Source organism: Petromyzon marinus, unplaced genomic scaffold (assembly GCF_048934315.1).
Source record: "Petromyzon marinus isolate PM22_M1 ecotype Great Lakes invasive population unplaced genomic scaffold, UKy_Petmar_22M1.pri1.0 PM_G_Scaffold_32, whole genome shotgun sequence".
NCBI classification, from domain to species: domain Eukaryota; kingdom Metazoa; phylum Chordata; class Hyperoartia; order Petromyzontiformes; family Petromyzontidae; genus Petromyzon; species Petromyzon marinus.
Window position 1 is genome coordinate 2,306,462 of NW_027422895.1, and position 27,946 is coordinate 2,334,407.

The 27,946-nt window shown below is 48.9% G+C and overlaps 1 protein-coding gene across 2 annotated transcripts in view; it reads right to left on the reverse strand.

Annotated features, from left to right (window-relative positions):
• Positions 1-2,099: 2,099 nt before the first annotated feature.
• Positions 2,100-27,946, reverse strand: part of LOC142915554 (uncharacterized) — a 28,319-nt gene continuing 2,472 nt past the window's right edge. Inside the window, exons 4-9 of one of the 2 annotated variants that reach the window (XM_076061329.1) lie at positions 15,181-15,550; positions 14,807-14,972; positions 13,733-14,092; positions 4,556-4,705; positions 3,191-3,519; positions 2,100-2,996 (exon numbers count right to left, since the gene is read on the reverse strand). In XM_076061329.1, the coding sequence (XP_075917444.1) occupies positions 2,949-2,996; positions 3,191-3,519; positions 4,556-4,705; positions 13,733-14,092; positions 14,807-14,939 (1,020 nt within the window). In that variant the 5' untranslated portion in view covers positions 14,940-14,972; positions 15,181-15,550 and the 3' untranslated portion in view covers positions 2,100-2,948. The remainder of the gene's footprint in view (positions 2,997-3,190; positions 3,520-4,555; positions 4,706-13,732; positions 14,093-14,806; positions 14,973-15,180; positions 15,551-27,946) is intronic. The other variant, XM_076061330.1, reaches the window with a different exon arrangement.

A 27,946-nucleotide genomic window follows, 5' to 3' on the forward strand; every position in this document is an offset into this window, starting at 1 on the left:
ATCAACCTAGGCGTTTGCTCAACGCAAGAAATCAACAACCCTCCCATTAAACATACAAGACTCATGATAACTGCGTCAACTATTAGCTGATAACGAAAAACATCGCCACCCATTGAGTTACGTTGATGAGGCAATCAGAATTATTTCAGTCGAACGCTTTAATTGCATAATCGTTGATGAATCAATGAACGAACATCGCCGTGGTACTGTGCTGAAGATTTCAAGCATAATAACTTTGCATATCAGAATGTATTAAGGATTGGATACGAATCAAAGACCAAGTGCCGTGTTGTGTAACAATTCAAGTATACGAGTTTGCATATTATAAAGTTAAGGTTTGATAGAATAGTTCGCATGTTTTTAATCTCTCTCTCAACAACAGATCGATTGCATTACGCGTCGGGAATTAACCACAGGTGCCGCTATCCAGGTGAAACAACGCAATCGTGATGGTATCATGTCAACGCTGTGTTGAAATTCCAAAATCCCGAGATTGAGTTTTCATATTATCCAAAAATTAAAGTTAGCTAGAAATAAAATTGATTAAAGCAGAAGGTTTGTGTGTGATTCTTCCTGAAATTCTGCATAATATTGTTCTGCGTATGAGATCTGAATCCTGGGGACCTATCATAAGCACACTATCACCACACATAATCCATAACACACATAATTCGTAATGTTCAATCGAGAGTAATCGTATCCTTATTGATAATACGGAATTAAAGAGCAGAGTCGAATCGACTCTCTCTCATTCACGCTCACAACGCCTGCGTCACTGCATACGATTAATTGCGTCATTCCAATTCATAACACAATCCTAGTCACCGAGGCTCGACCTGATAATCCATAACGACCTCCATTATCCTAACCACGCCCACTCGCATAAGTTAATACGGTTATCTCTCGAATCAGCATAATTTATGCGCATAATTACACTAATTAACATAATTTCGGATAAATTATGCAAATTTTAAATTGCATTTAATTTTCATTATTTTAATCAATTTTCATAACACCTATATACAACAAGTGTATATAGTGTATAGTGTAGTATATAGTGTAGTATATATAGTGTGTAGTGTATAGTGTGTAGTGTAGTATATATAGTGTGTAGTGTATAGTGTAGTGTATAGTGTAGTGTAGTATATATAGGGTAGTGTATAGTGTAGTGTATGGTGTAGTGTATAGTGTAGTGTATAGTGTAGTGTAGTACACTAGTACAGCACACTGGTGGATTAGCGAGCCAAGCAACAACAGAGCGTAGTATATATAGTATGTAGTGTAGTGTATAGTGTAGTGTATAGTGTAGTGTATAGTAGTGTATAGTGTAGTGTATAGTGTAATGTATAGTGTAGTATATAGTGTAGTGTATAGTGTAGTGTATAGTGTAATGTATAGTGTAGTGTAGTACACTAGTACAGCACACTGGTGGGTTAGCGAGCCAAGCAACAAAATAGTGTAATATGTATAGTGTGTAGTGTATAGTGTATAGTATAGTGTGTAGTGTAGTATATAGTGTAGTATATATAGTGTGTAGTGGAGTGTATAGTGTAGTGTATAGTGTAGTGTATAGTGTATAGTGTAGTGTATAGTAGTGTATAGTAGTGTAGTGTATAGTGTAGTGTATAGTGTAGTGTATAGTGTAGTGTATAGTATAGTGTATAGTGTAGTATATAGTGTAGTGTATAGTGCAGTGTATAGTGTAGTGTAGTAGACTAATACAGAACACTGGTGGGTTAAATTTCGATTTAAAGCTTTCGAGACTGCAAGGATTCATCTTCTTTGGTTCTTTCGGTAAAGTCACGTAGAATGAGAATAAAATAATAAATTGATAAAATAAAATAACACAATAATATTCTCACGACGTTTCGGCCACAACACAAGCGGCCTTCATCAGGTGAAAGGACGAGACCGCTTGTGTTGTGGCCGAAACGTCGTGAGAATATTATTGTGTTATTTTATCAATTTATTATTTTATTCTCATTCTACGTGACTTTACCGAAAGAACCAAAGAAGACTGGTGGGTTAGCGAACCAAGCAACAACATTTGCACTCTGGATACCGTGACATTTCGCCAGTAATCACAACAACCAGCTTCATCGGGCGACAGCGACAATTGTGCATTTATTTATTTACACAATCTAACCCGGACGATATCGGGTCGCCGAAAACCAACAGCGTCAAACTACGAAAGTGCCGCAGCATCACGGGAGCGGCCGATGAAACCGGCCGGGTTCGGGGAGAAATAAAAAAAACCGGGACGCTGACGGGGCGCACGAAGGCCCATGGCGTTGTACGCGCCATCGTGACGCCGCTCGTCGCCCCGGTAAAACAATAATATAAACACGCGGAACTCCCTCTCGGTGCCGGACGTCGTGACGGACCGTGCCGATGTCGCCGCTCGTCGACCCCCGGCCACGCGAGGGCGAATTTAAATTCTCCCCCCACCACCCCACCCCACCCCCCTCCCCCTGGCTCCCAGTCGTCTCCCGTCCAGCGGCACAACGCCGGGGGAAAGCACTGGGAGGTGAGAGACCGTCGCGAAGACCAAAATAAAATAACAAAAACACTGCGTCCGGTAACGGAGAGCTCTTTCGTAAAACAAAATTCCCACCCCCACCCCCACCCCACCCAAAAAAAAAAGTGAAAAGCCAAACTCGGGGCACCGATTGTAACCGGCACGAGGCAAATATCCCCCAATGCTGAAAAACATCGCTCAGTTGGGATCAAACAACAACAACAACAAATATTCTTGCTTCTTTCGAGGGGGGGGGTTCACCCGCTCGCGAAGCGAAAAGCCCCGGCGTTGCCGCCGGCAACCACGGCAAGGTGGGGCGCGGCAAGGCGGAGCGCGGCAAGGTGGAGCACTCCAAGGTGGAGCACTCCAAGGTGGAGCACTCCAAGGTGGAGCACTCTCGCTCCTCCCCCCCCCCACCCCGAGCCGCTTCTCAAAAATCTTCCTCCCTCGCCTCGTCGTCATCTTCGTCTGTGAAAACCTGCGGGGGTCGGAATAAATTAGAGAGACAGTGACCGACCCCACCCCCACCCCCCCCCCCCACCCACTGGGGTGGCCAGAAGCGGATCGCTCACTCAGCCTAAGCAGGAGCATCGGTGATGTGGGCGGACACTCGCTCGCTCGCCGCTCGCTCGCCGCTCGCTCACCACTCGCTCGCCACCCACCCCTCCTCACCGCGTAGTCGTAGCTTCCAGCTCCGCCGTCTTGGTGCTGAGGCTGCGGTGGCAACCCGTGCAGCCCCTCATCCGCCTCGTTGCCACTCTCCAGCGTTAGCAAGCAGCCACGGTGGCCCTCCGCGTTTCTCCGCGGTTCCTTGAGGAGCGTGGGGGGACCCTCCGTGGGGCCCCAGGGCTCGTGACGACGCTGACGCTGCCGGCGGCGGCGGCGTCGGCGGCGGTAGAGCGGCGGCAGCAGCAGCAGCAGCGTGGCCACCAGGGCGAGGCTCACGCCGAGGATTGTGGCCGGAGCGGCCCAGCCGGCCCGGCCCGCCGCCGCCGCCTTCTCTGCGTGGCACAACAACGATCCCCCGCGTGGCGTCAGCGTGCCGCCGTAACACGACGACGACAACCGTCGCAATGACCACACGCGCCAGGCTAGGTGCGCTTTGAGGCTCGCGGCGCTCACACCCGGGCGTTGCGGGTCGAGGGAGCGAGACGAAGGGACGGACGGAGACAAAGTCTCCCCCGTGAAGGCCCCAGCGGACTGTCGGGGCGGGTGCCGTTAGCGAGTGTCAGCAGCTGTGAAGGCCGTGATTGTGACAAACGGGGGGATGGGTGGCCAGAACAGGGACACACACACGGACACACACACACACGCACACACACACACGTACACACACGGACACACACGCACACACACACGCACACACACACATACACGCACACACACACACACGCACACACACACGTACACACACGTACAAACACGCACACACGGACACGCACACGGACACACACACACACGCACACACACACGCACACACACACGTACACACACGTACACACACACACGCACACACGGACACGCACACACACGCACACACACACGCACACACACACGTGCATGCACGCACACACGGACACACACGCACAGACATGCATGCACACGCACACAGACAGACACGCACCAACACACGTGCATGCACACACATACAGACACGCACGCACACACACACATCCACACGCACACGGACAGACATGCACACGCACACGGACAGACACGCACCAACACACACACACACGTACACGGACACGCACACACACGCACACACGTACACGGACACACACACACACCCACACACACGTACACACACAGACACGTACACGCACACACACACACACACGGACACACACACACATGTACACGGACACAGACACACACACACACACACGGACACACACACACACATGGACACACATCCACACACGTACACGGACACACACACACGGACACACACACACACACGGACACACACACGTACACACACACACACACGCACACGGACACACACACATGCAACATTCAGAGATGCGAACAAACCTGTTCGTGTGTCCAGTTGCCTGTTCGGACCGAAAGTCGTGAGTTCAACCGGCGTGCAACAGACGGCGGTGGTGGCGTCTACATCGGTAGAGCGTGAAGAACCAGTGGCATCTACATCTGTAGAGCGTGAAGAGCCAGTGGCATCTACATCTGTAAAACGTGAAGAACCAGTGGCATCTACATCTGTAGAACGTGAAGAACCAGTGGCATCTACATCGGTAGAACGTGAAGAACCAGTGGGATCTACATCTCCAGAAGTTGAAGAACCAGTGGCATCTACATCTGCTGAACGTGAAGAACCAGTGGCATCTACATCTGTAGAACGTGAAGAACCAGTGGCGTCTACATCGGTAGAACGTGAAGAACCAGTGGCATCTACATCTGCAGAAGGTGAAGAACTAGTGGCATCTACATCTGCTGAACGCGAAGAACCAGTGGCATCTACATCTGTAAAACGTGAAGAACCAGTGGCGTCTACATAGGTAGAACGTGAAGAACCAGTGGCATCTACATTTGTAGAACGTGAAGAACCAGTGGCATCTACATCTGTAGAACGTGAAGAACCAGTGGCGTCTACATCGGTAGAACGTGAAGAACCAGTGGCGTCTACATCGGTAGAACGTGAAGAACCAGTGGCATCTGCAGAGCGTGAAGAACCAGTGGCATCTACATCTACAAAACGAGAAGAACCAGTGACATTAACATCAACAGAATACGAAAAACCAGTGACATGTACATCTGCAGAACGTAAAGAATCAGTGGCATCTACATCTCCAGAAGGTGAAGAACCAGTGGCATCTACATCTGTAGAACGTGAAAAACCAGTGGCATCTACATCTGTAGAACGTGAGGAACCAGTGGCATCTACATCTGTAGAACGTGAAAAACCAGTGGCATCTACATCTGTAGAACGTGAGGAACCAGTGGCATCTACATCTGCAGAAGGTGAAGAACCAGTGGCATCTACATCTGCTGAACGTGAAGATCCAGTGTCATTAACATCTGCGGAACGTGAAGAACCAGTGGCATCTACATCTGCAGAGCGTGAAGAACCAGTGGCATCTACATCTGCAGAACGTGAAGAACCAGTGGCATCTACATCTGCAGAACGTGAAGAATCAGTGTAATCTACATCTGTAGAAGGTGAAGAACCAGTGGCATCTACATCTGCAGAAGAGAATGAGCTTTGGGTCTCTGTGTGAGTCTATGGGTCTCTGTCTGAGTAGTCTATGGGTGTCTGTGTGAGTAGTCTATGGATGTCTGTGTGATGAGTCTATGGGTCTCTGTGTGAGGAGTCTATGGGTGTCTGTGTGAGTAGTCTATGGGTGTCTGTGTGAGTAGTCTATGAGTCTCTGTGTGAGTAGTCTATGGGTCTCTGTGTGAGTAGTCTATGGGTCTCTGTGTGAGTAGTCTATGGGTGTCTGTGTGAGTAGTCTATGGGCAACTGTGTGAGTAGTCTATGGGTGTCTGTGTGAGTAGTCTATGGGTCTCTGTGTGAGCAGTCTATGGGTGTCTGTGTGATGAGTCTATGGGTCTCTGTGTGAGTAGTCTATGGGTGTCTGTGTGAGTAGTCTATGGGTCTCTGTGTGAGTAGTCTATGGGTGTCTGTGTGATGAGTCTATGGGTCTCTGTCTGAGTAGTCTATGGGTGTCTGTGTAAGTAGTCTATGGGTGTCTGTATGATGAGTCTATGGGTCTCTGTGTGAGTAGTCTATGGGTGTCTGTGTGATGAGTCTATGGGTCTCTGTCTGAGTAGTCTATGGGTGTCTGTGTGAGTAGTCTATGGGTGTCTGTGTGAGTAGTCTATGATTCTCTGTGTGAGTAGTCATTGGATCTCTGTGTGAGTAGTCTATGGGTGTCTGTGTGAGTAGTCTATGGGTGTCTGTGTGAGTAGTCTATGGGTGTCTGTGTGAGTAGTCTATGGGTGTCTGTGTGAGTAGTCTATGGGTGTCTGTGTGAGTAGTCTATGAGTCTCTGTGTGAGTAGTCTATGGGTCTCTGTGTTAGTAGTCTATGGGTGTCTGTGTGAGTAGTCTGTGAGTCTCTGTGTGAGTATTCTATGGGTCTCTGTGTGAGTAGTCTATGGGTGTCTGTGTGAGTAGTCTATGGGTATCTGTGTGAGTAGTCTATGGGTGTCTGTGTGAGTAGTCTATGGGTGTCTGTGTGAGTAGTCTATGGGTCTCTGTGTGAGTAGTCTATGGGTGTCTGTGTGAGTAGTCTATGGGCCTCTGTGTGAGTAGTCTATGGGTGTCTGTGTGTGTAATCTATGGGTCTCTGTGTGAGTAGTCTATGGGTGTCTGTGTGATGAGTCTATGGGTCTCTATGTGAGTAGTCTATGGGTGTCTGTATGAGTAGTCTATGGGTCTCTGTGTGAGTAGTCTATGGGTGTCTGTGTGATGAGTCTATGGGTCTCTGTCTGAGTAGTCTATGGGTGTCTGTGTGAGTAGTCTATGGGTGTCTGTGTGATGAGTCTATGGGTCTCTGTGTGAGTAGTCTATGGGTGTCTGTGTGAGTAGTCTATGGGTGTCTGTGTGATGAGTCTATGGGTCTCTGTCTGAGTAGTCTATGGGTGTCTGTGTGAGTAGTCTATGAGTGTCTGTGTGAGTAGTCTATGAGTCTCTGTGTAAGTAGTCTATGGGTTTTGATTTAAAGCTTTCGTGACTGCAGTAATTCATATTCTTAGTTTTTTCGGTAAAGTCACGTTGAAGGGAAACAACAAAATAATAAAAAATATATAAAACAATAAAAAATTCTCACGACGTTTCGACCACAACTCAAACGGTCGTCTTCAGGTGTGTTGGTTTGCATAAATGTATTTTTAAACGGCGCATTTATTTATTTATAAAAAAACGTTAGGGCCACGCGCAACGATTTGGCAGTTTATTTAAGACTAGTCCATCTATATTCTGAAAAGAGGAGGGGGGAGACGAAATTTGTTATAATGTATGCTGTCTGAAAGCCACTGTAAGCGTGAACAATCAATTAAGACCTGAAATGGTTTATCAAATCTTTCCAATGATTGCTAAGTTAGAATCCATCTTCTCGGTTGAAATTATCTCTGTGCTTGTATATGTGGATAGCCTCATGAACGAATCTCTCATGGAAGCCAGATGGCTTACAAAGAACCTCTGTCTTGGAAAAGTCAATGGCATGTGAGCCTACTGAATTAGAACAATGATCTGCCACGGCCGAGGTGTTGGTCCTACCGTGTTTAAGGTCTGCTTTGTGTTCACGAATGCGATCCGAGACATGGCGTTTGGTTTCTCCAATATAACTACTACCACAGAGGCAACTTAGTTTGTAGACACCAGGGTATTGTATGTCCGGAATCACATCTTTTACAGACGGAACCAGATCACGGATTGTATGTAATGTGTTGAAACGGACCTGGATCTTGTGTTTATTCAAGATTTTGGAGATCTTTTTTGTGATCCCCGCAATGTATGGTAAAGTGATGGTTTTGAAAGGCTCCTCAAGAGGGTTCTTCTTCATGGTTTGAGTGATAGCTTTGCGGATTGTATAGTCGGAGTAACCATTAGCCCTAAGAGCTTGGTGTACGTGCTTGAGTTCACTGCTTATGTGTTCCTGGTCGGATATGCATTGGGCTCTATGATACAGAGTCTTTATGAGAGAATTCTTCTGTGATGGATGGTGGTGGGAATCCGGTTTCAGATAAGCATCCGTATGGGTAGCTTTCCTGTAGACAGAGTGGCTCATTGAACCATCAGGTCTCTTTTCAATTAGGACATCCAAAAAAGGTATCTTGCCATCTATTTCGACTTCCATGGTAAATCTGATGGCTGGGTGTATGGAATTGATGTGGTCGAAGAATTGGTCTAGAGCAGGCCGGCCATGTGGCCAGATGACAAAAGTGTCATCCACGTACCTCTTCCATACTTCACTTGGAATGGAACTTTCTACAACCAAACTGAGGGCACCCCAATGGGCTCCCCCCTTTCTCCAGTTATAGCTAACATTTTCATGGAGAAATTTGAGACTGACGCCATCCAGACTGCCACTCTGCGCCCAACCTTATGGAAGAGGTACGTGGATGACACTTTTGTCATCTGGCCACATGGCCGGCCTGCTCTAGACCAATTCTTCGACCACATCAATTCCATACACCCAGCCATCAGATTTACCATGGAAGTCGAAATAGACGGCAAGATACCTTTTTTGGATGTCCTAATTACAAAGAGACCTGATGGTTCAATGAGCCACTCTGTCTACAGGAAAGCTACCCATACGGATGCTTATCTGAAACCGGATTCCCACCACCATCCATCACAGAAGAATTCTCTCATAAAGACTCTGTATCATAGAGCCCAATGCATATCCGACCAGGAACACATAAGCAGTGAACTCAAGCACGTACACCAAGCTCTTAGGGCTAATGGTTACTCCGACTATACAATCCGCAAAGCTATCACTCAAACCATGAAGAAGAACCCTCTTGAGGAGCCTTTCAAAACCATCACTTTACCCTACATTGCGGGGATCACAAAAAAGATCTCCAAAATCTTGAATAAACACAAGATCCAGGTCCGTTTCAACACATTACATAAAATCATTGATCTGGTTCCGTCTGTAAAAGATGTGATTCCGGATATACAATACCCTGGTGTCTACAAACTAAGTTGCCTCTGTGGTAGTAGTTACATTGGAGAAACCAAACGCCATGTCTCGGACCGCATTCGTGAACACAAAGCAGACCTTAAACACGGTAGGACCAACACCTCGGCCGTGCCAGATCATTGTTCTAATTCAGTAGGCTCACATGCCATTGACTTTTCCAAGACAGAGGTTCTTTGTAAGCCATCTGGCTTCCATGAGAGATTCGTTCATGAGGCTATCCACATATACAAGTACAGAGACAATTTCAACCGAGAAGATGGATTCTATCTTAGCAATCATTGGAAAGATTTGATAAACCATTTCAGGTCTTAATTGATTGTTCACGCTTACAGTGGCTTTCAGACAGCATACATTATAAAAAATTTCGTCTCCCCCCTCCTCTTTTCAGAATATAGATGGACTAGTCCTAAATAAACTGCCAAATCGTTGCGCGTGGCGCTATCGGTTTTTTATAAATAAATAAATGCGCCATTTAAAAATACATTTATGCAAACCAACACACCTGAAGACGACCGTTTGAGTTATGGTCGAAACGTCGTGATAATTTTTTTATTGTTTTATACATATTTTATTATTTTGTTGTTTCCCTTCAACGTGACTTTACCGAAAAAACTAAGAATATGAATTACTGCAGTCACGAAAGCTTTAAATCAAAATTTAATCGCCTCTACGGGGAGGGTTTTCACATAACTTTAAGATCCTTCAACAAACTCCGGGATAAGAAAGCTCAGCTGATCGAGTCTCACACCTTCCTGAAGAGATGCCGCGACTCTGGGGTAATACCAATCGCATTTACACTGACCTCTGCTGCTGTAACTTCTTCTAATGCGAAACGAATTCTTTTCAAAACTAGCTTAGCTCTTATCTCAGAAAAAATCAGACTTATACGCACCGAACTAGATCAGTTAGACAAGACACTCTACAAATCACACTTATCATTGACGGCAACAATGTCCACATCGGATTGGGAACATGTAGACAATATGACTGCCTCTTCAGCTGCTACTGTCGACCAAATGTAAGGAAAACCTGATTTCCAAATTTAACCTCCTCTTCAACAAAAGACCGGACCCACACACCAAAAAGTTAGACGTTAACAAAGTCGTAATTAATCGCAGTAACAGTTCTATTTCCGATGGTCTGAAATCCGTTTTAGCTAAAGGTCTAAACTTTGCAGTCACACCTAAATACATACCAGTTAATGATATAATTGCCCAAGTAGACGTTGCTCTCAGGGGCCTGGGTCACATCGCTGCAGACGTAGCAAGATCTGAAATCGCTGCAACCCTCAAAAACGCTAAGATGCCAGCTAGCAACCTCAGCAAAGATGAGCGTTTTGAATTATATAAATTTAAAAAGAGGAATGATATTGTAGTCCTCTCAGCTGACAAAGGCAATGCTACTGTCATCATGGATAAAATAGAATACAACAACAAAATTAAAGAATTACTCGACGATGGTAGTTATACAAAAATAAAAAGAGATCCCACCAACAGCCTCGTCACACAAACCAACAAAATAATTTCTGATTCAACCGCATTAATTGATCAATCTAAACAGTTTTCGTTGAAACCTTCTGCTGCCAGGCCACCAAGATTATACGGCTTACCAAAAATACATAAAGTAGATACACCCCTTCGTCCCATAGTCTCTACTATCGGCTCCCCCACCCACAAACTAGCTCGTTTTTTGTCTGAAATCCTGCGTCCTTTCACTGGAAAGACCACCTCTGCGGTACAAAATTCTACTCACCTGGTATCGACAATCAAGGGTATTTCCCTTTCCCCAGATGACCTGCTTGTCAATTTTGATGTAGTTTCCTTATTCACCAAGGTTCCTGTACCTGACACCATTGCAATCATTGAAGACTTGGTTCATCAAGGACTAAACACTGAGGTACCCCCCCTGGTGAGACACTGTTTAACCAATACATACTTCACTTGGAATGGAACTTTCTACAAACAAACTGAGGGCAACCCAATGGGCTCCCCCCTTTCTCCAGTTATAGCTAACATTTTCATGGAGAAATTTGAGACTGACGCCATCCAGACTGTCACTCTGCGCCCAACCTTATGGAAGAGGTACGTGGATGACACTTTTGTCATCTGGCCACATGGCCGGCCTGCTCTAGACCAATTCTTCGACCACATCAATTCCATACACCCAGCCATCAGATTTACCATGGAAGTCGAAATAGATGGCAAGATACCTTTTTTGGATGTCCTAATTGAAAAGAGACCTGATGGTTCAATGAGCCACTCTGTCTACAGGAAAGCTACCCATACGGATGCTTATCTGAAACCGGATTCCCACCACCATCCATCACAGAAGAATTATCTCATAAAGACTCTGTATTATAGAGCCCAATGCATATCCGACCAGGAACACATAAGCAGTGAACTCAAGCACGTACACCAAGCTCTTAGGGCTAATGGTTACTCCGACTATACAATCCGCAAAGCTATCACTCAAACCATGAAGAAGAACCCTCTTGAGGAGCCTTTCAAAACCATCACTTTACCCTACATTGCGGGGATCACAAAAAAGATCTCCAAAATCTTGAATAAACACAAGATCCAGGTCCGTTTCAACACATTACATACAATCCGTGATCTGGTTCCGTCTGTAAAAGATGTGATTCCGGACATACAATACCCTGGTGTCTACAAACTAAGTTGCCTCTATGGTAGTAGTCACATTCGAGAAACCAAACGCCATGTCTCGGACCGCATTCGTGAACACAAAGCAGACCTTAAACACGGTAGGACCAACACCTCGGCCGTGGCAGATCATTGTTCAAATTCAGTAGGCTCACATGCCATTGACTTTTCCAAGACAGAGGTTCTTTGTAAGCCATCTGGCTTCCATGAGAGATTCGTTCATGAGGCTATCCACATATACAAGCACAGAGACAATTTCAACAGAGAAGATGGATTCTATCTTAGCAATCATTGGAAAGATTTGATAAACCATGTCAGGTCTTAATTGATTGTTCACGCTTACAGTGGCTTTCAGACAGCATACATTATAAAAAATTTCGTCTCCCCCCTCCTCTTTTTAGAATATAGATGGACTAGTCCTAAATAAACTGCCAAATCGTTGCGCGTGGCGCTAACGTTTTTTTAAATAAATAAATGCGCCGTTTAAAAATAAATATATGCAAACCAACACACCTGAAGACGACCGTTTGAGTTATGGTCGAAACGTCGTGAGAATTTTTTATTGCTTTATATATATTTTATTATTTTGTTGTTTCCCTTCAACGTGACTTTACCGAAAAAACTAAGAATATAGTCTATGGGTCTCTGTGTGAGCAGTCTATGGGTGTCTTTGTGAGTAGTCTATGGGTGTCTGTGTGAGTAGTCTATGGGTGTCTTTGTGAGTAGTCTATGGGTGTCTGTGTGAGTAGTCTATGGGTCTCTGTGTGAGTAGTCTATGGGTGTCTGTGTGAGTAGTCTATGGGCCTCTGTGTGAGTAGTCTATGGGTGTCCGTGTGAGTAGTCTATGGGTCTTTGTGTGAGTAGTCTATGGGTGTCTGTGTGATGAGTCTATGGATCTCTGTGTGAGTAGTATATGGGTGTATGTGTGTTTAGTCTATGGGTGTCTGTGTGGTGAGTCTATAGGTCTCTGTGTGATGAGTCTATGGGTCTCTGTGTGAGTAGTCTATGGGTGTCTGCGTGATGAGTCTATGGGTGTCTGTGTGAGTAGTCTATGGGTCTCTACGTGAATAGTCTATGGGCCTCTGTGTGAGTAGTCTATGGGTGTCTGTGTGAGTCTATGGGTCTCTGTGTGATGAGTCTATGGGTCTCTGTGTAAGTAGTCTATGGGTGTCTGTGTGAGTAATCTATGGGTCTCTGTGTGAGTAGTCTATGGGTGTCTGTGTGAGTAGTCTATGGGTCTCTGCGTGAGTAGTCTATGGGTCTCTGCGTGAGTATTCTATGGGCCTCTGTGTGAGTAGTCTATGGGTGTCTGTGTGAGTCTATGGGTCTCTGTGTGAGTAGTCTATGGGTCTCTGTGTGAGTAGTCTATGGGTGTCTGCATGAGTAGTCTATGGGTGTCTGTGTGATGAGTCTATGGGTGTCTGTGTGAGTAGTCTATGGGTCTCTGTGTGAGTAGTCTATGGGTCTCTGTGTGAGTAGTCTATGGGTCTCTGTGTGAATAGTCTATAGGTCTCTGTGTGAGTAGTCTATGGGTCTCTGTGTGAGTAGTCTATGGGTCTCTGTGTGAGTAGTCTATGGGTCTCTGTGTGAGTAGTCTATGGGTCTATGTGTGATGAGTCTATGGGTCTCTGTGTGATGAGTCTACGGGTCTCTGCGTGAGTAGTCTATGGGTGTCTGTGTGAGTAGTCTATGGGTCTCTGCGTGAGTAGTCTATGGGTCTCTGCGTGAGTAGTCTATGGCTCTCTGTGTGATGAGTCTATGGTTGTCTGTGTGGTGAGTCTATGGGTCTCTGCGTGAGTAGTCTATGGGTCTCTGTGTGAGTAGTCTATGGGTCTCTGCGTGAGTAGTCTATGGGTCTCTGCGTGGGGCAGTGCCAATCCTCACCGATGACAGAGAGGCTGACCCTCCCCTCGTAGTTGCCGTGGGGGAAGGTGGCCACGTGGCAGAGGAAGAGGCCCCCGTCGCCAGCCCGCACGTCCAGCAGCTCCAGCGAAACGTCGCCGGGAGGCCCCCCAACGCGGAACCGCAGTCGGCCCGCGAGGGACGAGTTGGAGTACGCCGTGCCGTGCAGCGGGCTGAGTGCGGCCAAATTGGCCCCCGCCCAGACGTTGCCACGGGAGGCCTTCAGCCAGTTGGCCTGCACCACCACCACGGCCGCACCCCACAGGACGCAGCGCAGCACCGCCACCTTCTGGCCGACCACCGCCGTGACCTGGCCGTCCGTGTCGACACCCACACGAGGGGCTGGGTGGGAAGACAACACAGAGACCCATAGACTACTCATAGAGACCCATAGACTACTCACGCAGAGTCCCATAGACGACTCAGAGACCCACAAGACTACCCACGCAGAGATCCATAGAGTACTCATAGAGACCCATAGACTATCTTCTTTGGTAATTTCGATAAAGTCACGTAGAATGAGAATAAAATAATAAATTGATAAAATAACACAATAATATTCTTACGACGTATCGGCCACAACACAAGCGGCCATCATCAGGTGAAGGGACGAGACTGTCTGGAGGACAGCGCTGGTCTGAGCGTGGCTGTGTTCGCTCCAGCGCTGTCCTCGTGTTCGCTGAAGCGCTGTCCTCCAGACAGTCTCGTCCCTTCACCTGATGAAGACCGCTTGTGTTGTGGCCGAAACGTCGTGAGAATATGATTGTGTTATTTTATTTTATCAATTTATTTTATTCTCATTCTACGTGGTGACTTTACCGAAAGAACCAAAGATGAATCCTTGCAGTCACGAAAGCTTTAAATCGAAATCCATAGACTACTCATAGAAACTCATAGACTACTCACGCAGAGTCCCATAGACCACTCAGAGACCCACAAGACTACTCACACAGAGACCCATAGACCACTCATAGAGATCCACAAGACTACTCACACAGAGACCCACTTCACACGCACAAAAATACCTCTCACTCATTCACCCAGCCACCCACTCACCCACGGTGCTGTGTGGTGGAGGGACGGAGACACACGACAGTGGAGACCACTCCCCTGCCTTCCACCGTGGCAAGTCGGCTACCATTCTCATGCGGACGCAGTACTCATCCTCGCGTCCCGGCAGAAGCATCATTCGGTGTTGGTACCGGCATCCGATGAAGCGCTCCTGGCAGTAAGCATCATCATCATCATCAGTAGTAGCAGCAGTAGTAGTAGCAGAAACAGCATCATCATCAGTAGTAGTAGCATCATCAGTAGTAGTGTCATTGGTAGTATCATCATCATCAGTAGCAGCATCGCCACCCACCCACTCAACCACGCACATCTCCCGCCACAACCTCCCGACCCCCGTCACAACTCCCGCAATCTCTCACCGTGAGTTGAACGCCGCCTCTTGTCGAAATGTCAACCTGATGGTGGAACTTCACGTCGTGCGACACCAGCGCCCTCCACCCCCGCCCGACGGAGACCAACAACGACAGCTTCGCACCTCTGGCTCTCCGTCGACCACCGCCTCCAACTCCCCAGCCACCCCAGGACCACCGTCATCACGGCGGTCATCGTCACCGCCGTCACGGTCATCGTCATCGCCGTCGTCGTTGTCGCTGTAGCCATCATCGTCGTTGTCTTCATCGTCACCCACAACATCGCACTCCTCATCCTCACCACCATCGCCCTCCTCCTCCTCCTCCCCCCGCGTCAGTTTGTCGAGCCTCAGGGTGAACGACGGAGCGCTGAGCACAGCTGAGACACGGGAGAGGGGGGGTCATGGCGAGGGATGTTTGTGTGATCTCTCCCTGTCCTACAGAGTGAGTGAGTGAGTGGAGTTTGTGTGATCTCCCCCTGTCCTACAGAGTCTGTGAGTGGAGTTTGTGTGATCTCCCCCTGTCCTACAGAGTGAGTGGACTTTGTGTGATCTCCCCCTGTTCTACAGTGTGAGTGGAGTTTGTGTGATCTCCCCCTGTTCTACAGAGTGTGTGAGTGGAGTTTGTGTGATCTCCCCCTGTCCTACAGAGTGTGTGGAGTTTGTGTGATCTCCCCCTGTCCTACAGAGCGAGTGGAGTTTGTGTGATCTCCCCCTGTCCTACAGAGTGAGTGAGTGGAGTTTGTGTGATCTCCCCCTGTTCTACAGAGTGAGTGTGAGTGGAGTTTGTATGATCTCCCTGTTCAACAGAGTGAGTGGAGTTTGTGTGATCTCCCCCTGTCCTACAGAGTGAGTGGAGTTTGTGTGATCTCCCCCTGTCCTACAGAGTGAGTGGAGTTTGTGTGATCTCCCCCTGTTCTACAGTGTGAGCGGAGTTTGTGTGATCTCCCCCTGTTCTATAGAGTGAGCGAATGGAGTTTGTGTGATCTCTCCCTGCCCTACAGAGTGTGTGGAGTTTGTGTGATCTCCCCCTGTCCTACAGAGCGAGTGAGTTTGTGTGATCTCCTCCTGTCCTACAGAGTGAGTGGAGTTTGTATGATCTCCCCCTGTTCTACAGAGTGTGTGAGTGGAGTTTGTGTGATCTCTCCCTGTCCTACAGAGTGAGTGAGTGGAGTTTGTGTGATCTCCCCCTGTCCTACAGAGCGAGTGGAGTTTGTGTGATCTCCCCCTGTCCTACAGAGTGAGTGAGTGGAGTTTGTGTGATCTCCCCCTGTTCTACAGAGTGAGTGTGAGTGGAGTTTGTATGATCTCCCTGTTCTACAGAGTGAGTGGAGTTTGTGTGATCTCCCCCTGTCCTACAGAGTGAGTGGAGTTTGTGTGATCTCCCCCTGTCCTACAGAGTGAGTGGAGTTTGTGTGATCTCCCCCTGTTCTACAGTGTGAGCGGAGTTTGTGTGATCTCCCCCTGTTCTACAGAGTGAGCGAATGGAGTTTGTGTGATCTCTCCCTGCCCTACAGAGTGTGTGGAGTTTGTGTGATCTCCCCCTGTCCTACAGAGCGAGTGAGTTTGTGTGATCTCCTCCTGTCCTACAGAGTGAGTGGAGTTTGTGTGATCTCCCCCTGTCCTACAGAGTGAGTGGAGTTTGTATGATCTCCCCCTGTTCTACAGAGTGTGTGAGTGGAGTTTGTGTGATCTCTCCCTTTCTTACAGAGTGAGTGAGTGGACTTTGTGTGATCTCCCCCTGTCCTACAGAGTGAGTGGAGTTTGTGTGATCTCCCCCTGTTCTACAGAGTGAGTGAGTGGAGTTTGTGTGATCTCCCCCTGTCCTACAGAGTGAGTGAGTGGAGTTTGTGTGATCTCCCCCTATTCTGCAGAGTGTGTGAGTGGAGTTTGTGTGATCTCTCCCTTTCTTACAGAGTGAGTGAGTGGACTTTGTGTGATCTCCCCCTGTCCTACAGAGTGAGTGGAGTTTGTGTGATCTCCCCTTGTTCTACAGAGTGAGTGGAGTTTGTATGATCACCCCCTGTTCTACAGAGTAAGTGGAGTTTGTGTGATCTCCCCATGTTCTACAGAGTGTGTGAGTGGAGTTTGTGTGATCTCCCCCTGTCCTACAGAGTGAGTGAGTGGAGTTTGTATGATCACCCCCTGTCCTACAGAGTGAGTGAATGGACTTTGTGTGATCTCCCCCTGTTTTATAGAGTGAGTGGAGTTTGTGTGATCTCCCCCTGTCCTACAGAGTGAGTGGAGTTTATGTGATTTCCCCCTGTCCTACAGAGTGAGTGAGTGGAGTTTGTGTGATCTCTCCCTGTTCTACAGTGTGTGAGTGGAGTTTGTGTGATCTCCCCCTGTCCTACAGAGTGTGTGGAGTTTGTGTGATCTCCCCCTGTTCTACAGTGTGAGTGGAGTTTGTGATCTCCCCCTGTCCTACAGAGTGTGTGGAGTTTGTGTGATCTCCCCCTGTCCTACAGAGTGAGTGGAGTTTGTGCGATCTCCCCCTGTTCTACAGAGTGTGTGAGTGGAGTTTGTGTGATCTCCCCCTGTCCTACAGAGCGAGTGGAGTTTACGTGATCTCCCCCTGTCCTACAGAGTGAGTGTGTGGAGTTTGTGTGATCTCCCCCTGTTCTACAGAGTGAGTGGAGTTTGTGTGATCTCCCCCTGTCCTACAGAGTGAGTGGAGTTTGTGTGAACTCCCCCTGTCCTACAGAGTGAGTGAGTGGAGTTTGTGTGATCTCCCCCTGTCCTACAGAGTGAGTGGAGTTTGTGTGATCTCCCCCTGTCCTACAGAGTGAGTGGAGTTTGTGTGATCTCCCCCTGTCCTACAGAGTGAGTGGAGTTTGTGTGATCTCCCCCTGTCCTACAGAGTGAGTGGAGTTTGTGTGATCTCCCCCTGTCCTACAGAGTGAGTGGAGTTTGTGTGATCTCCCCCTGTCCTACAGAGTGAGTGGAGTTTGTGTGATCTCCCCCTGTCCTACAGAGTGAGTGAGTGGAGTTTGTGTGATCTCTCCCTGTCCTACAGAGTGAGTGAGTGGAGTTTGTGTGATCTCCCCCTGTCCTACAGAGTGACTGGAGTTTGTGTGATCTCCCCCTGTCCTACAGAGTGAGTGGAGTTTGTGTGATCTCCCCCTGTCCTACAGAGTGAGTGGAGTTTGTGTGATCTCCCCCTGTCCTACAGTGAGTGAATGAGTGAGTGGAGTTTGTATGATCTCCCCCTGTCCTACAAAGTGAGTGAGTGGAGTTTGTGTGATCTCCCCCTGTCCTACAGAGTGAGTGGAGTTTGTGTGATCTCCCCTTGTTCTACAGAGTGAGTGGAGTTTGTATGATCACCCCCTGTTCTACAGAGTAAGTGGAGTTTGTGTGATCTCCCCCTGTTCTACAGAGTGTGTGAGTGGAGTTTGTGTGATCTCCCCCTGTCCTACAGAGTGAGTGAGTGGAGTTTGTATGATCACCCCTGTCCTACAGAGTGAGTGAATGGACTTTGTGTGATCTCCCCCTGTTTTATAGAGTGAGTGGAGTTTGTGTGATCTCCCCCTGTCCTACAGAGTGAGTGGAGTTTATGTGATCTCCCCCTGTCCTACAGAGTGAGTGAGTGGAGTTTGTGTGATCTCTCCCTGTTCTACAGTGTTTGAGTGGAGTTTGTGTGATCTCCCCCTGTCCTACAGAGTGTGTGGAGTTTGTGTGATCTCCCCCTGTTCTACAGTGTGAGTGGAGTTTGTGATCTCCCCCTGTCCTACAGAGTGTGTGGAGTTTGTGTGATCTCCCCCTGTCCTACAGAGTGAGTGGAGTTTGTGCGATCTCCCCCTGTTCTACAGAGTGTGTGAGTGGAGTTTGTGTGATCTCCCCCTGTCCTACAGAGTGTGTGAGTGGAGTTTGTGTGATCTCCCCCTGTCCTACAGAGCGAGTGGAGTTTGTGTGATCTCCCCCTGTCCTACAGAGTGAGTGTGTGGAGTTTGTGTGATCTCCCCCTGTTCTACAGAGTGAGTGGAGTTTGTGTGATCTCCCCCTGTCCTACAGAGTGAGTGGAGTTTGTGTGATCTCCCCCTGTCCTACAGAGTGAGTGAGTGGAGTTTGTGTGAACTCCCCCTGTCCTACAGAGTGAGTGAGTGGAGTTTGTGTGATCTCCCCCTGTCCTACAGAGTGAGTGAGTGGAGTTTGTGTGATCTCCCCCTGTTCTACAGAGTGAGTGTGAGTGGAGTTTGTATGATCTCCCTGTTCTACAGAGTGCGTAGAGTGTGTGTGATCTCCCCCTGTCCTACAGAGTGAGTGGAGTTTGTGTGATCTCCCCCTGTCCTACAGAGTGAGTGGAGTTTGTGTGATCTCCCCCTGTTCTACAGTGTGAGTGGAGTTTGTGTGATCTCCCCCTGTTCTACAGAGTGAGCGAATGGAGTTTGTGTGATCTCTCCCTGCCCTACAGAGTGTGTGGAGTTTGTGTGATCTCCCCCTGTCCTACAGAGCGAGTGAGTTTGTGTGATCTCCTCCTGTCCTACAGAGTGAGTGGAGTTTGTGTGATCTCCCCCTGTCCTACAGAGTGAGTGGAGTTTGTATGATCTCCCCCTGTCCTACAGAGTGAGTGGAGTTTGTGTGATCGCCCCCTGTCCTACAGAGTGAGTGGAGTTTGTGTGATCTCCCCCTGTCCTACAGTGAGTGAATGAGTGAGTGGAGTTTGTATGATCTCCCCCTGTCCTACAGAGTGAGTGAGTGGAGTTTGTGTGATCTCCCCCTGTGCTACAGAGTGAGTGAGTGGAGTTTGTGTGATCTCCCCCTGTCCTACAGAGCGAGTGGAGTTTGTGTGATCTCCCCCTGTCCTACAGAGTGAGTGTGTGGAGTTTGTGTGATCTCCCCCTGTTCTACAGAGTGAGTGGAGTTTGTGTGATCTCCCCCTGTCCTACAGAGTGAGTGGAGTTTGTGTGATCTCCCCCTGTCCTACAGAGTGAGTGAGTGGAGTTTGTGTGAACTCCCCCTGTCCTACAGAGTGAGTGAGTGGAGTTTGTGTGATCTCCCCCTGTCCTACAGAGTGAGTGAGTGGAGTTTGTGTGATCTCCCCCTGTTCTACAGAGTGAGTGTGAGTGGAGTTTGTATGATCTCCCTGTTCTACAGAGTGCGTGGAGTTTGTGTGATCTCCCCCTGTCCTACAGAGTGAGTGGAGTTTGTGTGATCTCCCCCTGTCCTACAGAGTGAGTGGAGTTTGTGTGATCTCCCCCTGTGCTACAGAGTGAGTGTGTGGAGTTTGTGTGATCTCCCCCTGTTCTACAGAGTGAGTGGAGTTTGTGTGATCTCCCCCTGTCCTACAGAGTGAGTGGAGTTTGTGTGAACTCCCCCTGTCCTACAGAGTGAGTGAGTGGAGTTTGTGTGATCTCCCCCTGTCCTACAGAGTGAGTGGAGTTTGTGTGATCTCCCCCTGTCCTACAGAGTGAGTGGAGTTTGTGTGATCTCCCCCTGTCCTACAGAGTGAGTGGAGTTTGTGTGATCTCCCCCTGTCCTACAGAGTGAGTGGAGTTTGTGTGATCTCCCCCTGTCCTACAGAGTGAGTGGAGTTTGTGTGATCTCCCCCTGTCCTACAGAGTGAGTGGAGTTTGTGTGATCTCCCCCTGTCCTACAGAGTGAGTGGAGTTTGTGTGATCTCCCCCTGTCCTACAGAGTGAGTGAGTGGAGTTTGTGTGATCTCTCCCTGTCCTACAGAGTGAGTGAGTGGAGTTTGTGTGATCTCCCCCTGTCCTACAGAGCGAGTGGAGTTTGTGTGATCTCCCCCTGTCCTACAGAGTGAGTGAGTGGAGTTTGTGTGATCTCCCCCTGTTCTACAGAGTGAGTGTGAGTGGAGTTTGTATGATCTCCCTGTTCTACAGAGTGAGTGGAGTTTGTGTGATCTCCCCCTGTCCTACAGAGTGAGTGGAGTTTGTGTGATCTCCCCCTGTCCTACAGAGTGAGTGGAGTTTGTGTGATCTCCCCCTGTTCTACAGTGTGAGCGGAGTTTGTGTGATCTCCCCCTGTTCTACAGAGTGAGCGAATGGAGTTTGTGTGATCTCTCCCTGCCCTACAGAGTGTGTGGAGTTTGTGTGATCTCCCCCTGTCCTACAGAGCGAGTGAGTTTGTGTGATCTCCTCCTGTCCTACAGAGTGAGTGGAGTTTGTGTGATCTCCCCCTGTCCTACAGAGTGAGTGGAGTTTGTATGATCTCCCCCTGTTCTACAGAGTGTGTGAGTGGAGTTTGTGTGATCTCTCCCTTTCTTACAGAGTGAGTGAGTGGACTTTGTGTGATCTCCCCCTGTCCTACAGAGTGAGTGGAGTTTGTGTGATCTCCCCCTGTTCTACAGAGTGAGTGAGTGGAGTTTGTGTGATCTCCCCCTGTCCTACAGAGTGAGTGAGTGGAGTTTGTGTGATCTCCCCCTATTCTGCAGAGTGTGTGAGTGGAGTTTGTGTGATCTCTCCCTTTCTTACAGAGTGAGTGAGTGGACTTTGTGTGATCTCCCCCTGTCCTACAGAGTGAGTGGAGTTTGTGTGATCTCCCCTTGTTCTACAGAGTGAGTGGAGTTTGTATGATCACCCCCTGTTCTACAGAGTAAGTGGAGTTTGTGTGATCTCCCCATGTTCTACAGAGTGTGTGAGTGGAGTTTGTGTGATCTCCCCCTGTCCTACAGAGTGAGTGAGTGGAGTTTGTATGATCACCCCCTGTCCTACAGAGTGAGTGAATGGACTTTGTGTGATCTCCCCCTGTTTTATAGAGTGAGTGGAGTTTGTGTGATCTCCCCCTGTCCTACAGAGTGAGTGGAGTTTATGTGATTTCCCCCTGTCCTACAGAGTGAGTGAGTGGAGTTTGTGTGATCTCTCCCTGTTCTACAGTGTGTGAGTGGAGTTTGTGTGATCTCCCCCTGTCCTACAGAGTGTGTGGAGTTTGTGTGATCTCCCCCTGTTCTACAGTGTGAGTGGAGTTTGTGATCTCCCCCTGTCCTACAGAGTGTGTGGAGTTTGTGTGATCTCCCCCTGTCCTACAGAGTGAGTGGAGTTTGTGCGATCTCCCCCTGTTCTACAGAGTGTGTGAGTGGAGTTTGTGTGATCTCCCCCTGTCCTACAGAGCGAGTGGAGTTTATGTGATCTCCCCCTGTCCTACAGAGTGAGTGTGTGGAGTTTGTGTGATCTCCCCCTGTTCTACAGAGTGAGTGGAGTTTGTGTGATCTCCCCCTGTCCTACAGAGTGAGTGGAGTTTGTGTGAACTCCCCCTGTCCTACAGAGTGAGTGAGTGGAGTTTGTGTGATCTCCCCCTGTCCTACAGAGTGAGTGGAGTTTGTGTGATCTCCCCCTGTCCTACAGAGTGAGTGGAGTTTGTGTGATCTCCCCCTGTCCTACAGAGTGAGTGGAGTTTGTGTGATCTCCCCCTGTCCTACAGAGTGAGTGGAGTTTGTGTGATCTCCCCCTGTCCTACAGAGTGAGTGGAGTTTGTGTGATCTCCCCCTGTCCTACAGAGTGAGTGGAGTTTGTGTGATCTCCCCCTGTCCTACAGAGTGAGTGAGTGGAGTTTGTGTGATCTCTCCCTGTCCTACAGAGTGAGTGAGTGGAGTTTGTGTGATCTCCCCCTGTCCTACAGAGTGACTGGAGTTTGTGTGATCTCCCCCTGTCCTACAGAGTGAGTGGAGTTTGTGTGATCTCCCCCTGTCCTACAGAGTGAGTGGAGTTTGTGTGATCTCCCCCTGTCCTACAGTGAGTGAATGAGTGAGTGGAGTTTGTATGATCTCCCCCTGTCCTACAAAGTGAGTGAGTGGAGTTTGTGTGATCTCCCCCTGTCCTACAGAGTGAGTGGAGTTTGTGTGATCTCCCCTTGTTCTACAGAGTGAGTGGAGTTTGTATGATCACCCCCTGTTCTACAGAGTAAGTGGAGTTTGTGTGATCTCCCCCTGTTCTACAGAGTGTGTGAGTGGAGTTTGTGTGATCTCCCCCTGTCCTACAGAGTGAGTGAGTGGAGTTTGTATGATCACCCCTGTCCTACAGAGTGAGTGAATGGACTTTGTGTGATCTCCCCCTGTTTTATAGAGTGAGTGGAGTTTGTGTGATCTCCCCCTGTCCTACAGAGTGAGTGGAGTTTATGTGATCTCCCCCTGTCCTACAGAGTGAGTGAGTGGAGTTTGTGTGATCTCTCCCTGTTCTACAGTGTTTGAGTGGAGTTTGTGTGATCTCCCCCTGTCCTACAGAGTGTGTGGAGTTTGTGTGATCTCCCCCTGTTCTACAGTGTGAGTGGAGTTTGTGATCTCCCCCTGTCCTACAGAGTGTGTGGAGTTTGTGTGATCTCCCCCTGTCCTACAGAGTGAGTGGAGTTTGTGCGATCTCCCCCTGTTCTACAGAGTGTGTGAGTGGAGTTTGTGTGATCTCCCCCTGTCCTACAGAGTGTGTGAGTGGAGTTTGTGTGATCTCCCCCTGTCCTACAGAGCGAGTGGAGTTTGTGTGATCTCCCCCTGTCCTACAGAGTGAGTGTGTGGAGTTTGTGTGATCTCCCCCTGTTCTACAGAGTGAGTGGAGTTTGTGTGATCTCCCCCTGTCCTACAGAGTGAGTGGAGTTTGTGTGATCTCCCCCTGTCCTACAGAGTGAGTGAGTGGAGTTTGTGTGAACTCCCCCTGTCCTACAGAGTGAGTGAGTGGAGTTTGTGTGATCTCCCCCTGTCCTACAGAGTGAGTGAGTGGAGTTTGTGTGATCTCCCCCTGTTCTACAGAGTGAGTGTGAGTGGAGTTTGTATGATCTCCCTGTTCTACAGAGTGCGTAGAGTGTGTGTGATCTCCCCCTGTCCTACAGAGTGAGTGGAGTTTGTGTGATCTCCCCCTGTCCTACAGAGTGAGTGGAGTTTGTGTGATCTCCCCCTGTTCTACAGTGTGAGTGGAGTTTGTGTGATCTCCCCCTGTTCTACAGAGTGAGCGAATGGAGTTTGTGTGATCTCTCCCTGCCCTACAGAGTGTGTGGAGTTTGTGTGATCTCCCCCTGTCCTACAGAGCGAGTGAGTTTGTGTGATCTCCTCCTGTCCTACAGAGTGAGTGGAGTTTGTGTGATCTCCCCCTGTCCTACAGAGTGAGTGGAGTTTGTATGATCTCCCCCTGTCCTACAGAGTGAGTGGAGTTTGTGTGATCGCCCCCTGTCCTACAGAGTGAGTGGAGTTTGTGTGATCTCCCCCTGTCCTACAGTGAGTGAATGAGTGAGTGGAGTTTGTATGATCTCCCCCTGTCCTACAGAGTGAGTGAGTGGAGTTTGTGTGATCTCCCCCTGTGCTACAGAGTGAGTGAGTGGAGTTTGTGTGATCTCCCCCTGTCCTACAGAGCGAGTGGAGTTTGTGTGATCTCCCCCTGTCCTACAGAGTGAGTGTGTGGAGTTTGTGTGATCTCCCCCTGTTCTACAGAGTGAGTGGAGTTTGTGTGATCTCCCCCTGTCCTACAGAGTGAGTGGAGTTTGTGTGATCTCCCCCTGTCCTACAGAGTGAGTGAGTGGAGTTTGTGTGAACTCCCCCTGTCCTACAGAGTGAGTGAGTGGAGTTTGTGTGATCTCCCCCTGTCCTACAGAGTGAGTGAGTGGAGTTTGTGTGATCTCCCCCTGTTCTACAGAGTGAGTGTGAGTGGAGTTTGTATGATCTCCCTGTTCTACAGAGTGCGTGGAGTTTGTGTGATCTCCCCCTGTCCTACAGAGTGAGTGGAGTTTGTGTGATCTCCCCCTGTCCTACAGAGTGAGTGGAGTTTGTGTGATCTCCCCCTGTGCTACAGAGTGAGTGTGTGGAGTTTGTGTGATCTCCCCCTGTTCTACAGAGTGAGTGGAGTTTGTGTGATCTCCCCCTGTCCTACAGAGTGAGTGGAGTTTGTGTGAACTCCCCCTGTCCTACAGAGTGAGTGAGTGGAGTTTGTGTGATCTCCCCCTGTCCTACAGAGTGAGTGGAGTTTGTGTGATCTCCCCCTGTCCTACAGAGTGAGTGGAGTTTGTGTGATCTCCCCCTGTCCTACAGAGTGAGTGGAGTTTGTGTGATCTCCCCCTGTCCTACAGAGTGAGTGGAGTTTGTGTGATCTCCCCCTGTCCTACAGAGTGAGTGGAGTTTGTGTGATCTCCCCCTGTCCTACAGAGTGAGTGGAGTTTGTGTGATCTCCCCCTGTCCTACAGAGTGAGTGGAGTTTGTGTGATCTCCCCCTGTCCTACAGAGTGAGTGAGTGGAGTTTGTGTGATCTCTCCCTGTCCTACAGAGTGAGTGAGTGGAGTTTGTGTGATCTCCCCCTGTCCTACAGAGTGACTGGAGTTTGTGTGATCTCCCCCTGTCCTACAGAGTGAGTGGAGTTTGTGTGATCTCCCCCTGTCCTACAGAGTGAGTGGAGTTTGTGTGATCTCCCCCTGTCCTACAGTGAGTGAATGAGTGAGTGGAGTTTGTATGATCTCCCCCTGTCCTACAAAGTGAGTGAGTGGAGTTTGTGTGATCTCCCCCTGTCCTACAGAGTGAGTGGAGTTTGTGTGATCTCCCCTTGTTCTACAGAGTGAGTGGAGTTTGTATGATCACCCCCTGTTCTACAGAGTAAGTGGAGTTTGTGTGATCTCCCCCTGTTCTACAGAGTGTGTGAGTGGAGTTTGTGTGATCTCCCCCTGTCCTACAGAGTGAGTGAGTGGAGTTTGTATGATCACCCCCTGTCCTACAGAGTGAGTGAATGGACTTTGTGTGATCTCCCCCTGTTTTATAGAGTGAGTGGAGTTTGTGTGATCTCCCCCTGTCCTACAGAGTGAGTGGAGTTTATGTGATCTCCCCCTGTCCTACAGAGTGAGTGAGTGGAGTTTGTGTGATCTCTCCCTGTTCTACAGTGTGTGAGTGGAGTTTGTGTGATCTCCCCCTGTCCTACAGAGTGTGTGGAGTTTGTGTGATCTCCCCCTGTTCTACAGTGTGAGTGGAGTTTGTGATCTCCCCCTGTCCTACAGAGTGTGTAGAGTTTGTGTGATCTCCCCCTGTCCTACAGAGTGAGTGGAGTTTGTGCGATCTCCCCCTGTTCTACAGAGTGTGTGAGTGGAGTTTGTGTGATCTCCCCCTGTCCTACAGAGTGTGTGAGTGGAGTTTGTGTGATCTCCCCCTGTCCTACAGAGCGAGTGGAGTTTGTGTGATCTCCCCCTGTCCTACAGAGTGAGTGTGTGGAGTTTGTGTGATCTCCCCCTGTTCTACAGAGTGAGTGGAGTTTGTGTGATCTCCCCCTGTCCTACAGAGTGAGTGGAGTTTGTGTGATCTCCCCTGTCCTACAGAGTGAGTGAGTGGAGTTTGTGTGAACTCCCCCTGTCCTACAGAGTGAGTGAGTGGAGTTTGTGTGATCTCCCCCTGTCCTACAGAGTGAGTGAGTGGAGTTTGTGTGATCTCCCCCTGTTCTACAGAGTGAGTGTGAGTGGAGTTTGTATGATCTCCCTGTTCTACAGAGTGCGTAGAGTTTGTGTGATCTCCCCCTGTCCTACAGAGTGAGTGGAGTTTGTGTGATCTCCCCCTGTCCTACAGAGTGAGTGGAGTTTGTGTGATCTCCCCCTGTTCTACAGTGTGAGTGGAGTTTGTGTGATCTCCCCCTGTTCTACAGAGTGAGCGAATGGAGTTTGTGTGATCTCTCCCTGCCCTACAGAGTGTGTGGAGTTTGTGTGATCTCCCCCTGTCCTACAGAGCGAGTGAGTTTGTGTGATCTCCTCCTGTCCTACAGAGTGAGTGGAGTTTGTGTGATCTCCCCCTGTCCTACAGAGTGAGTGGAGTTTGTATGATCTCCCCCTGTCCTACAGAGTGAGTGGAGTTTGTGTGATCTCCCCCTGTCCTACAGAGTGAGTGGAGTTTGTGTGATCTCCCCCTGTCCTACAGTGAGTGAATGAGTGAGTGGAGTTTGTATGATCTCCCCCTGTCCTACAGAGTGAGTGAGTGGAGTTTGTGTGATCTCCCCCTGTGCTACAGAGTGAGTGAGTGGAGTTTGTGTGATCTCCCCCTGTCCTACAGAGCGAGTGGAGTTTGTGTGATCTCCCCCTGTCCTACAGAGTGAGTGTGTGGAGTTTGTGTGATCTCCCCCTGTTCTACAGAGTGAGTGGAGTTTGTGTGATCTCCCCCTGTCCTACAGAGTGAGTGGAGTTTGTGTGATCTCCCCCTGTCCTACAGAGTGAGTGAGTGGAGTTTGTGTGAACTCCCCCTGTCCTACAGAGTGAGTGAGTGGAGTTTGTGTGATCTCCCCCTGTCCTACAGAGTGAGTGAGTGGAGTTTGTGTGATCTCCCCCTGTTCTACAGAGTGAGTGTGAGTGGAGTTTGTATGATCTCCCTGTTCTACAGAGTGCGTGGAGTTTGTGTGATCTCCCCCTGTCCTACAGAGTGAGTGGAGTTTGTGTGATCTCCCCCTGTCCTACAGAGTGAGTGGAGTTTGTGTGATCTCCCCCTGTTCTACAGTGTGAGTGGAGTTTGTGTGATCTCCCCCTGTTCTACAGAGTGAGCGAATGGAGTTTGTGTGATCTCTCCCTGCCCTACAGAGTGTGTGGAGTTTGTGTGATCTCCCCCTGTCCTACAGAGCGAGTGAGTTTGTGTGATCTCCTCCTGTCCTACAGAGTGAGTGGAGTTTGTGTGATCTCCCCCTGTCCTACAGAGTGAGTGGAGTTTGTATGATCTTCCCCTGTCCTACAGAGTGAGTGGAGTTTGTGTGATCTCCCCCTGTACTACAGAGTGAGTGGAGTTTGTGTGATCTCCCCCTGTCCTACAGTGAGTGAATGAGTGAGTGGAGTTTGTGTGAACTCCCCCTGTCCTACAGAGTGAGTGAGTGGAGTTTGTGTGATCTCCCCCTGTC